The 12,604-nt window shown below is 48.9% G+C and overlaps 1 protein-coding gene across 1 annotated transcript in view; it reads left to right on the top strand.

Annotated features, from left to right (window-relative positions):
• The window catches only part of C3 (complement C3), a 44,714-nt gene extending 33,864 nt beyond the window's left edge, over window positions 1-10,850 (top strand). The window contains exons 28-41 of the mRNA XM_034946877.3: window positions 1,771-1,927; window positions 2,386-2,549; window positions 3,527-3,685; window positions 3,839-3,898; window positions 4,023-4,113; window positions 4,234-4,285; window positions 6,443-6,530; window positions 6,642-6,731; window positions 8,416-8,521; window positions 9,183-9,272; window positions 9,471-9,554; window positions 10,224-10,307; window positions 10,392-10,527; window positions 10,662-10,850. Coding sequence (XP_034802768.1) covers window positions 1,771-1,927; window positions 2,386-2,549; window positions 3,527-3,685; window positions 3,839-3,898; window positions 4,023-4,113; window positions 4,234-4,285; window positions 6,443-6,530; window positions 6,642-6,731; window positions 8,416-8,521; window positions 9,183-9,272; window positions 9,471-9,554; window positions 10,224-10,307; window positions 10,392-10,527; window positions 10,662-10,803 — 1,503 coding nt within the window. The 3' untranslated portion in view covers window positions 10,804-10,850. The remainder of the gene's footprint in view (window positions 1-1,770; window positions 1,928-2,385; window positions 2,550-3,526; window positions 3,686-3,838; window positions 3,899-4,022; window positions 4,114-4,233; window positions 4,286-6,442; window positions 6,531-6,641; window positions 6,732-8,415; window positions 8,522-9,182; window positions 9,273-9,470; window positions 9,555-10,223; window positions 10,308-10,391; window positions 10,528-10,661) is intronic.
• The last annotated feature ends 1,754 nt before the right edge of the window (window positions 10,851-12,604 follow it).

The raw sequence follows: 12,604 nt of genomic DNA, 5'->3' as shown, positions 1-12,604 counted from the left end.
CTACTCAAGATGCTGAGGCAGGAGAATCGCTTGAACCAGGGAGGTGGAGGTTGCAGTGAGCCTAGATTGCGCCACTGCACTCCAGCCTGGGCAACACAGCAAGACTCCTTTTCCAAAAAAAAAAAAAAAAAAAAACGTGTGCTATAACCAGCTTGCTGGAGCCCAGTGTTAAATTTCCAGGAATTTTTCAAGCTGGTCATTAAATACAATTATTATTAGAAACTAAGTATTAGGCCAGGCACAGTGAGCCTGTAATCCCAGCACTTTGGGAGGCCAAGGCCAGCAGATCACCTGAGGTCAGGAGTTCAAAACCAGCCTGGCCAACATGGCAAAACCCCGTCTCTACTAAAAATACAAAAATTAGCCGGGCATGGTGGAGGGGGGCGCCTGTAATCCCAGCTACGCAGGAGGCTAAGGCACAAGAATCGCTTGAACCCGGGAGGCGGAGGTTGCAGTGAGACGAGATTGGGCCATGCACTCCAGCCTGAGCCAGAGGGAGACTCCGTCTCAAAAAAAAGGCCAGGCGCGGTGGCTCACGCCTGTAATCCCAGCACTTTGGGAGGCTGAGGCGGGCGGATCACGAGGTCAGGAGATCGAGACCACGGTAAAACCCCGTCTCTACTAAAAATACAAAAAATTAGCCGGGCGCGGTGGCGGGCGCCTGTAGTCCCAGCTACTGGGAAGGCTGAGGCAGGAGAATGGCGTGAACCCGAGAGGCGGAGCTTGCAGTGAGCCGAGATCGCGCCACTGCACTCCAGCCTGGGCAACAGAGCGAGACTCTGTCTCAAAAAAAAAAAAAAACCAACAACAAAAAACCCAACCAACGAACCAAACAAACTAAGTTATAAAACTTACAGTTAAATAAATTATATTAAACACAAAGGTTAGAAACACTCAAACTCATCGCTTCCTAAACGCCTTACTCCCATAATCTATACTCTTGGGGTTACTTATGTCTGTTGGATCTGTATAGTGAAAATACTATATAATACTGTGGTACCGCAAAGCTCTTCCCAACTCTACATTCAACGACACCATATTGGTAGGTTGAAATCAGTGATGGAAGTATTTACATCATGGAAATGAGAAAACAGTACAAATCATGTCTTCCCCCATCCCCAGAAGGCTGTGTTTGGATCCTAACTCTGCCACTTACTTCCTAGGTGGTCTTTGCAAAATTACTGCATCTCTCAGGGCTCAGTATGCTCATCAGGTTTTATGAGATTAAATGTGTGGGTATCTGAATGACACAAAGTAAGTGTGAGCTATGATGATGAAGAAGATAAAGATGATGACGACGATGATGATGGTGATGATGATGATGACTGGATGACGTGTTCACAGTGGTGTACTGAATCTGGCACATACTAGTTTATGAGTAACAATTTGGAGAATGTCTCCCCAAGACTTTGTTCAGTGACGTCACATTGACACCGTGAAATTGGCCCTGGTGGGAGTATTTACACCACAGAAATTGTAAATCATTATAAACCAAGGATCCCTCAACCCTCCCACTGGAGAGCTGGCTGTTAAACGTTTACCAGCCCACCATGGGGTACGTGGATTTCTCCAGATACATAATAGATATGCAGCAACAAGGCAGCTCATGGTGGCTAAAATATCTGGGAAATTCTCAAAAATGGACAAATCTAAGACAGTTATGTCCCAAGGACAGAAATCCCTGATGCTCAGGAAGTGCTGCTCGAATGATCCTTACTAATGTGACAGCAATGCCCACATGAGCAGAGAATCTGATCCTCTTTCTCATAGAGCCTGCCAGGCAGCATCACTAAAGCAGGAGACTTCCTTGAAGCCAACTACATGAACCTACAGAGATCCTACACTGTGGCCATTGCTGGCTATGCTCTGGCCCAGATGGGCAGGCTGAAAGGGCCTCTTCTCAACAAATTTCTGACCACAGCCAAAGGTGAGGGTTGGCCTGGAGGGGTGAAGGGAGATGCATGGCTGAAGTTCAGGGCGGGAGATACTGAGCTGGGATGCATGGCTTTTAGCTGAGCTGGGACGGATGACCCTAAGCCAAGCTGAGATGGATAGTCCTAAGGTATCAAGCTGGGATGCATAACCTTGAGCTGAGCTGGGATGCACGGCTCTAAGTTTTCGCAGGTCCTCATTGTAAACCACACGAGAAAGTTTGTTGCGTCATTTATTCAACAAATGCGTATTAAGCATTCATTTTAAAGGGAGAAGTGAGAGTTGATGAAACAAGAGAGGTAAGGCAGGAGCCAAGTAATTGAGAGCCTCGAATGTCAGCCAGGACACCCAAACACCAGGAAGTCTAGCATGCATCTCTTTCTGAGCTTTCTCTGAGCCACCCCCAGGCTGGACAGAGCAGTGAGCACTGGGGATGGGGTATCTTCTTTGCAGATAAGAACCGCTGGGAGGACCCTGGTAAGCAGCTCTACAACGTGGAGGCCACATCCTATGCCCTCTTGGCCCTACTGCAGCTAAAAGACTTTGACTTTGTGCCTCCCGTCGTGCGTTGGCTCAATGAACAGAGATACTACGGTGGTGGCTATGGCTCTACCCAGGCAAGTGGGCCCACGGCCCCTAGGCACATGCATCCCTGTCTCCTGCGGCTTCCCACTGGCCTCCTAGAGAAGACACTGAGGCCCAGCGAGGCAGTTCTTCATTCCCACGAGCCAGTGTGATTGCAGTGGAGTTGAGAATCAGTTTTTCTTAGTTGCAAACCCATCTATAGGTGCTAGAATACAATCTGGATACTCCAAGCTGTGTGTTGAGCCTTCTTCTTGCCCCAGGTGTCTAGATCATGTTCTCAGGGCCCAGGTTCAGGTCTAAGCCTCTCTCTCCACCTGGTGGGCTCTAGACCAGGTTCCCAGTTCTATCTCACGATCTTACCCTGTCTTGCTGGTGGGTTCTAGACCATGTTCCCAGTTCTACCAGGCTCCCAATGTCACATTGCCTCACTGGCGGGCTCTATACTATGTTCCCAGTTACCCTGGGGCATTACGCAAACCCTCTTCTAGGCCATGGTTTCAGTAACTTCAGGCTTCAGCAACTTCAGGCTCCAGTTGACCTCCTTTCTTTCTGGTGGTCTGTCACTCACGTTCTCAGTGTTACAGTGTCACTCTTGGGTTGTAGATTATATGCTCAGTATCCTCTGGCTACAGGTTTATTCTGTTCTTCATGAGTGGGTTCTAGACATATTCTCAGTGTCTCCAAGCCCTGGTCTAAGACTCTCTCCTCTTGATGGGTCTAGACCGCATCCTCAGGGTCGCTAGACATTCAGTCTTACATTTGGACTTTCTGATGGATTCTAGACATGTTCTCAGCATCTCCAAGTCCTGGTGTAAGTTTCTGTCCCTCGGAGAGTTCTGAACATGTCCTCAGAGTCCAGTGACCTCCAGTTATTACCCCTGCACTCTCTAGTAGGTTCTAGGCCACATTTTGATGTCCCAGCTCTGATTTGAACCTCTTTATCCCCCATTGGATTCTAGCCACTTTCCCAGGCTCCCAGATCACCATCTTTCTCTCTTGTGGGTTCTAGGCCACCTTCATGGTGTTCCAAGCCTTGGCTCAATACCAAAAGGACGTCCCTGACCACAAGGAACTGAACCTGGATGTGTCCCTCCAACTGCCCAGCCGCAGCTCCAAGATCACCCACCGTATCCACTGGGAATCTGCCAGCCTCCTGCGATCAGAAGAGGTACAGTCACCCAGCCAAGCCCTCCTCACTCTGGCTGTCTCCCCCTACACTAGCCAGGGTTTACTGGGAAGCAAGAGGGAGGGCCAGGTGACCATCACAGGCAGCAGAAGGCTTAATTCCCAACATGCTCTCTTCTCTCTTTTCACTCTGCAGACCAAGGAAAATGAGGGTTTCACAGTCACAGCTGAAGGAAAAGGCCAAGGCACCTTGTCGGTAAGGAACAGAAACCCACACCTGCCTGGCCCATGCCCCTCTGCCCCAGAGGGACCATCTCCTCTTGTCCCCAGCAGTCCTAGTGCTGTGGGCTGACATTGTATCTCCTCTCCCATCTTACCAGGTGGTGACAATGTACCATGCTAAGGCCAAAGATCAACTCACCTGTAATAAATTCGACCTCAAGGTCACCATAAAACCAGCACCGGAAACAGGTAAAAGGAATCAAGGCCTTATCTGTCACCTTCCTCCTACCCCTCTTCTAATGTCTTCCCCGCTCCTGAATCAACACACAGGTATACCCTCTCCCATCTTTCTCTCTTCTGTGTTTCTAGAAAAGAGGCCTCAGGATGCCAAGAACACTATGATCCTTGAGATCTGTACCAGGTAAGAAGCTAGGTCACCGGGGTTCATCTTGGCCATCCCTCTATCTCTAGCAAGAATTCTTGCAAATAATATCCATGATATTCAGTACTTTCCAAGTACACTGTGTATCTGATACTGTTCTAAGTATCCACCGTGAGGTAGACAACACAGACAGTCCTTGCTTTGCATGTTAATGTGAGACCACAGCAATGACCATGTAAGTTGAGACTGTCAAAGCATCTTAGTAATCAATGGAGGAAAGTACACAATCATTCCACGACCTTTAAAGTTTTCTTTTTTTCTTTTTAGAGAGATAGGGTCTTGCTCTGTCAGCCAGGCTGGAGTGCAGTGGCACAATCATAGCTCACTGTAACCTCAAACTCCCTGGCTCAAGCGATCCTCCTGCCTCAGCCACTCAAGTAGCTGGGACTACAGGCGTGTGGCCATGACACCTGGCTGATTTTTATTTTTTATTCTTTCTAGAGGCAGGGCCTCACTGTGTTGCCCAGGCTGGTCTCGAACTCCTAGCCTTGAGCATTCCTCTGCCTTGGGCTGCCAAAGTTTTGGGATCACAGGCATGAGCCACTATGCCCAGCCTAAATGTTTCTATTACAACATTTAAAATTATCATACTGCCAGTTATAAAGATACAGGGAAATGGCCAGGCGTGGTGGCTCGTGCCTGTAATCCCAGCACTTTGGGAGGCTGAGGCGGGCAGATCACGAGGTCAGGAGATCGAGACCATCCTGGCTAACACGGTGAAACACCGTCTCTACTAAAAATACAAAAAAATTAGCTGGGCATGGTGGCGGGTGCCTGTAGTCCCAGCTACTTGGGAGGCTGAGGCAGAAGAATGGCGTGAACCCAGGAGGCGGAGCTTGCAGTGAGCTGAGATCACGCCACTGCACTCCAGCCTGGGCGAAAGAGCAAGACTCTGTCTCAAAAAAAAAAAAAAAATAGAATAAAATAAAATAAAGATACAGGGAAATGAAATTCATAGTAAGATGAGTATTTGACTACACCATAATTTAAAACATTAGAACATTGAGATGCAAGGTGTATTTGTTTTTTGTTTTTTTTTTCCTTTGTATGACACTTACGGAGAGTACTTTAGTTCAAAAAATGCTTGCCTTCTTCTCTTTGTATAATTTACAACATGGAGTAAACATCTTTTCTATGCCTTAGTACCTTGTCTTGCTCCTTTCTAAGTTTGGATCAGCTTCCAATATTTTATCCTTTGAGCTTTCCATGTCACAAAATTCCTCCAAGAGTTCCTTTAAAGTGACTTGTATTCTATAATGTCCCTTCCTCTGGGACATCTTCATCCTTTTTGTCCCCATGACCCTCCTTATTTATGCTAATACATTTGCCTTCCCTGAGTTCCTCTACGCTACCTATCTCTCAAATGGCAGCAGGGTCAACATCCCCATAGTCTGCTATTCTTTGATAACTCCATTTATGCTCTCTTTGAAGTTCACTTCTGGCATTATCACTTTTCATTTCTTTGCTGCATTTTTATCTTTGTTGGCCAGTTCCCTCTTTTCGTGATACATTGTTGTAAAATCTCATGGGAGTTAACCACCTGGAGACAGGGAGGCAACAGAACTACACACTTTGCTGTCTGTGCATAAATTGAAGAGCAGAAGCTCAGTGACCAATCACTGATGGACTTTGAAAGGAGTGACAGTAATTGGCCCTCAATTATGATGCTTATCTTTTATTTACATCGTGATTTCTAGACTGAAGAGTTAGCAACAAAGTTTATACCATATGCAACTACTTGTGATCAATATACCAAGGTACTGAAAATGAACCATGTCACTGGGCTACTAGTGTTATTTAACTGAATCATGCAAAGTGAGGGCTGCCTGTATTCTTGCCTTTGTTTTCTAGAACTGAAGCATGGAGGGTCAAATAATGCATCCAATGTTATTTAGAGCTGGAATTTGAATCCATGCATTTGGGTGCAGAGTCTGAGCTCTTAATCACCTCGACCATTACATTACCTTGCTTTTTATTTCCTTTGGGGAAATGTTTCCTAAAAAATGTAACGCCCCTCTGTGCTGCTATGTGGGAATCAGAAGTCTCAGTGCCTGATCAGACCTCCTTGTCCAGGAACAGACCCTTGGGGCTGACCCCCTCCTTGGGACCCAATGCCCTTCTTTCTGCACTATCCAGGTACCGGGGAGACCAGGATGCCACTATGTCTATATTGGACATATCCATGATGACTGGCTTTGCTCCAGACACAGATGACCTGAAGCAGGTATGAAGAGCTCAGGAGCTGGGATAAGTGGAAAGGAGCCTGGGTTCTGGAAGAGGCTGCAGGGAGAGAGGGGTTCAGGAGGGATTTTTCACAGGCTCCACCTTTCCCCAGCTGGCCAGTGGTGTTGACAGATACATCTCCAAGTATGAGCTGGACAAAGCCTTCTCCGATAGGAACACCCTCATCATCTACCTGGACAAGGTAAGGCTGCATCATCCTCCCCTGGGAGGCTTCCAGGGGCACCCTGACCTCTATCTGGCTGGTCTTTCTTTTCCTTTCAGCTTTTGTCTCTGGGTCAGACTAGCCCTGGGCCAGAGGAGACAGGGTCTGTGCTGCTGAGTTGTAGGGGAAGGAGCTTGTAAAATAAAGGGGTCAACCCAGCATCTTCTATAAACATCTCATCTTCTGACCATTTGCCTCCTCCAGCTTCTTATCAGAGTCTTAAACAACCATTGAAAAAAAGCCCCTTTGGTTTTTTTGTTTTTTGTTTTTTAAGTGCTTTGTAGAGAGCAAGGTCTTGCCTCGTTCCCTAACCCAATCCTGAGCTTTGTTTCTTTGTTTGATCTATTTCTCTCTTCTGTTGTTTTCTTTCTTTCAGGAGACAGGGTCTTGCTCTGTCACCCAGACTGGAGTGCAGTGTCTTGATACTAGCTCACTGCAAAGTCAAATTCCTGGGCTCAAGGGATCCTCCTGCCTCAGCCACCTGAGGAGCTGGAACTGCAGGTCTGCGACACTGCGCCCAGCTAATTTTTTTTTCATAAATATTATGCTTTTGTACCCAGCTTTTTTTTTTTTTTTTTTTTTTTTTAACTGCAGCCTTGACCTCCCAGGCTTACATGATCCTCCCACCTCTGCTTCCTGAGTAGCTGTGATTACAGGTGCATGCCACCATGCCCAGTGAATTAAAAAAAAAAAAAGTTTGTAGATATGGGGTCCCACTGTACTGCCTAGGCTGGTCTTAAACTCCTGAGCTCAAGTGATCCTCCCACCTCAGCCTCCTAAAGTGCTGAGATTACAGGCATAAGCCCCTGGTGCCTGGCCCCAGCTGAATTTTTGCTCTTGTTTCTTCATAAATATTCTGTGTAAGTACCCAGCTGATTGTTTTATTTTTTGTAGAGATGGGGGTCTTGATATGTTGCTCAAGTTAGTCTCAAACTACTGGCCTCAAGCGATCTTCCTGCCTCAGCCTCCCAAAGGGCTGGGATTCCAAGCATGAGCCACCACACCTGCCCCCTCTTCTGTTATTTTCTCTCCATCTGGCATTCTCTGACTCTTTCATCTCTACCATGATTTGGGCTTTCTCCTCTCCCTTCTCTTATTTCTTCCCATTCTCCTATCCCCATATCCTCCCTGCTAACTCCTGATACCCACAGGGCCCCTCAATCCCATTTTAGTCAGCTTAAGTAACAATAGCTACTAAAACAAAACCCCTAAGAATATGGGGTCTTAACACAACAGACTTGTATTTCTCACTCATGTAAAGTCCAGTTGGCATGGGGGTTAAGGAAGGGTCCCTCTGCTCCATGTAGTCTCTCAGGGATCCAAGCACCTTCCATCCTGTGGCTCTGCAATCCTTAGGATCTTCTGTAGTTCTCTGCAGGATTCATTCATTCTAGATGGAAATAAGATTGTGCATGGGTTGTTTTTATGGGCATACATAGCAATCTGTTCAGCCACCTGGCCACACCTAATTGAAAGAGGAGCTGACAAAGGTAGTCTCACTGTGAGTCTAGGAAGAAAAGTAAGTGGATTTGCTGAATTGCTCATTCATCTTTGCCACTTCCTCCTTGATCCTTCAGTTTCTCCACCACTGCCTCAGCTCCCAAGACAATGCTGGACTCCCTCCCACATCACCCCACTGACCAAGCTCCTCCTTCCCCCTCAGGTCTCACACTCTGAGGATGACTGTCTAGCTTTCAAAGTTCACCAATACTTTAATGTAGAGCTTATCCAGCCTGGTGCAGTCAAGGTCTACGCCTATTACAACCTGGGTGAGCAGCCAACCTAGGGCCTGGGGTCTGATGGTTCCAGGGGCCTGAGAGTCCCAGGTATATATGAATTGTGGGGATCTGAAAATGAAGGTCTAAGGAGTCCAGGGATTTGAGCATTCGTAGTATGAAGGTCCCACGGGTCTGAGGGTCCCAAGGATCTATGAGTTGAGGTTCTGAGGTTCTGAGGGGATCTGAGAATGATGATCTAAGCAGGCCAGGGATTTCAGGATTAGTAATCTGAAGGTCCCAGGGTCTGAGAGTCCCAAGGATCTATGAGTTGGTTCTAGGGATCTGAGAGTTGGGGGTCTGATGGGTTCAGGGGTCTCAGGGTCTTAGGAATATGTGAGTTGCAGGGGGTTCTGAGAATAAGGGTCTAAGGATTCTAGATATATGAGGGTTGGAGGCCTGCGTGTCCCAGGAATCTATGAATTTGGGGTCTGAGGGTCCCAGGCTTCTGTGAGTTGAGAGTCTAAGAGACTCAAGGGTCTGAGAATCCCAAAGATCAGAAAGTAGAGGGGGTCTTGGGGTCTGAGGGATCTGAGGGGTTGAAGACCTAGCATCTCCAGGTCTGAAGACTGAGAACTGGGGATCTGGGCCTCCCAGGCATGGTCTTTGGAGGGAGGCCCTTATCCTCTCATCTTCACATCACATCTGCCCGCAGCGGAAAGCTGTACCCGGTTCTACCATCCGGAAAAGGAGGATGGAAAGCTGAACAAGCTCTGCCGTGATGAACTGTGCCGCTGTGCTGAGGGTGAGTTCCCTGGAGCCGGGAACAGGTGGGCCTGAGCAAGCCACACTTACCCAGGTCATCTATCCCATGGTCAGGGACCCCCAGACCCATACCCAGGGGATACCAAGGGGGGTAGGCTCCCAGGGTTGGCCACACCCATGGGCAGTAGGCCCCAGATAAGGAGTGGGACTTAGACCCTGTCTCCACCCCACCCTGCAGAGAATTGCTTCATACAAAAGTCGGATGACAAGGTCACCCTGGAAGAACGGCTGGACAAGGCCTGTGAGCCAGGAGTAGACTACGGTGAGTGGGTGATGGGTGGGGGTCACGCATGTTTAGCTGTGTGTGTCCAATTGTGTGGTGGGTGGTAGGTGTGGTTGTCATGGTGTGGCTTCAGGCTGTGGGTGTGGGTGACTGTGGTGTGTGTGTGAGCATGTATTGTGAGGGGCCATGATTGTGTGGGGAACCATGACTGTGAGTGGCCTAGGTATGCTCATGTGAGAAAAGGTAGACGTGGTTGTATGCATCATTGCGTGGGTGGCTGTGAGGTTGTAGTTGTGTGTGGCTGTGGTTGTGTGAGGCTGTGTGGTTGTAGATGGCAGTGAGTGTGAGGTCCTGAAGTTACGTATATGACCGTAGTTTTCCGTGGCTATGGTTGTGTGCATGGCCATGAGGCTACAGTATTTTGTGCATATGAGTCACTCTCATTGCATAGTATGAATAGTATGTTACTAGACATTGTGGGTGGCTGTGACCTCTGTGCATGCCTATGAGCACGACTGTGTGTGGATGGTGACATGGGACCCTCTATGGTTGTGTGTGTAATGAGGGGTGGGCCATAGTGTGACTGGCTGTGATTCCGCAACTTTCTGCTTGGGAGAGAGAGCCACATGCCTGGGTGCACTTGCAAACCAGGGTGCCCCTCATGGTCAACCTAGCCCACCACCCAAACTGTCTGCCTCTCCCCCACAGTGTACAAGACCCGACTGGTCAAGGTTCAGCTGTCCAATGACTTTGACGAGTACATCATGGCCATTGAGCAGACCATCAAGTCAGGTCAGGCTCAGCACGCTGCCTCCCGTGGCTCTTCCCTGGCTTCCTCCCCACGACTCAGCTTCTTCCCTCTCCCCTCCACTCCAGGCTCGGATGAGGTGCAGGTTGGACAGCAGCGCACGTTCATCAGCCCCATCAAGTGCAGAGAAGCCCTGAAGCTGGAGGAGAAGAAACACTACCTCATGTGGGGTCTCTCCTCCGATTTCTGGGGAGAGAAGCCCAAGTGAGTGCTTTCCCTGCGCGTGCGCGCGCGCGACCGCCCGACCGCCCCGCCCATGCCCCGCCCCGCCCATGCCACGCCCCTGTGCCACGCCCACACCACGCCCCTTCCTGACCTGCCATTCTTCTTCCCTCCAGCCTCAGCTACATCATCGGGAAGGACACTTGGGTGGAGCACTGGCCCGAGGAGGACGAATGCCAAGACGAAGAGAACCAGCAACAATGCCAGGACCTCGGCGCCTTCACCGAGAGCATGGTTGTCTTTGGGTGCCCCAACTGACCACACCCCCATTCCCCCACTCCAGATAAAGCTTCAGTTATATCTCACGTGTCTGGAGTTCTTTGCCAAGAGGGAGAGGCTGAAATCCCCAGCCGCCTCACCTGCAGCTCAGCTGCATCCTACTCGAAACCTCACCTGTTCCCACCGCATTTTCTCCTGGCGTTCACCTGCTAGTGTGCTGACTTCTTTAGCCAAGGAGCATGGACCTGCCTCACCTGCACGTGGCATGCACCTGCGCCTCACCTCCATTTCACCTGCACACTCACCGGCAGCTCACAACCCCTTCACCTGAGTCTCACCTCTTCACTTACCGGCATCCTCACCTGTTAATCTTACCAATTTTTTTTTCTTTTATTATTGTTACTATTTTAAGTTCCGGGGTACAAGTGCAGGATGTGCAGGTTTGTTACGTAGGTCAAGTGTGCCATGGCGGTTTCCTGCACCTATCAACCCATCACCTAGGTTTTTTGTTTGTGTGTTTGTGTGTTTTGAGGCAGAGTCTTGCTCTGTCGCCCAGGCTGGAGTGCAGTGGCACAATCTCGGCTCACTGCAACCTCCACCTCCCGGGTTCAAGTGATTCTCCTGCCTTAGCCTCCTGAGTAGGTGGGATTACAGGCGCCCGCCACCTTGCCTGGGTAATTTTTGTATTTTTGGTAGAGACGGGGTTTCACCATGTTGGCCAGGCTGGTCTTGAACTCCTGATCTCAAGCGATCCGCCCGCCTTGGCCTCCCAAAGTGCTGGGATTACAGGCGTGAGCCATCACACCCAGCCACCTATTACCTAGTTATTACGTCCAGGATGCATCAGGTCTTTTCCCTAATGTTCTCCCTGCTCCCAATGTTACCAATATTTTCATCTGAATCTTTACCTGCTCACTCCTCTGCACCCTCAGCTGAATCCATGTATGGGTTTTTGTTGTTGTTGTTTGTTTTTGTGGGTTTTCTGTTTTTGTTTTTTTGTTTTTTTTTTTTTTTTTGAGATGGAGTTTCACTCTTGTCGCCCAGGCTGGAGTGCAATGGCGCGATCTCAGCTCACTGTGACCCCTCCTCCTGGGTTCAAGCGATTCTCCTGCCTCAGCCTCCCGAGTAGCTGTGGTTACAGGCACACGGCCACCACACCTGGCTAATTTTTGTATTTGTATTAGAGACGGGGTTTCACCATGTCGGCCAGACCGGTCTCGAACTCCTGACCTCAGGTGATCTGCCCGCCTCGGCCTCCCAAAGTGCTGGGATTGCAGGCGTGAGCCTCCGTGCCCCGCCAGGGTTTTTTGTTTTTGTTTTTGTTTTTGTTTTTTAGCATCCTCACCTGGCCCCAACACCTACATCTCTATCTTAAGCTTACCTGTATCTTTACCTTAACAGCATTCTTACCTATATTCTCACCTTTTTCCACCTACATCCTCTCCGGTGAGTGTATTTTCTCTGCATCTTCATCTGGGTCCTCACCTGCATCTTTACCTGCATGCTTTTCTAGGTATTTTCTTGTGTTCTTGCCCACATTCTCACCTACATTCTCACCTGCAGATTTACCTGTCTTCTTACTGTAACTGCCCAATGGGTTCACCTTGCCCGCTGCCTAGACAGAACTGATTTATCAGACGGGGGATGCAGTGGAGAAAGAGTAATTCATGCAGAACAAGCTGTGCAGGAGACCGGAGTTTTATTATTATTCAAATCAGTCTCCTCGAGCATTTGGGGATCAGCGGTTTTAAAGATAGTTTGGTGGGCCAGACGCAGTGGCTCATGCCTGTAATCCCAACACTTTGGGAGGCCGAGGCAGGTGGATCACCTGAGGTCAGCA

The sequence above is a fragment of the Pan paniscus genome, chromosome 20, assembly GCF_029289425.2.
Source record: "Pan paniscus chromosome 20, NHGRI_mPanPan1-v2.0_pri, whole genome shotgun sequence".
Taxonomy (NCBI): domain Eukaryota; kingdom Metazoa; phylum Chordata; class Mammalia; order Primates; family Hominidae; genus Pan; species Pan paniscus.
Note: the sequence above shows the minus strand (reverse complement) of the source record. Positions and strands in the feature narration are given on the sequence as shown.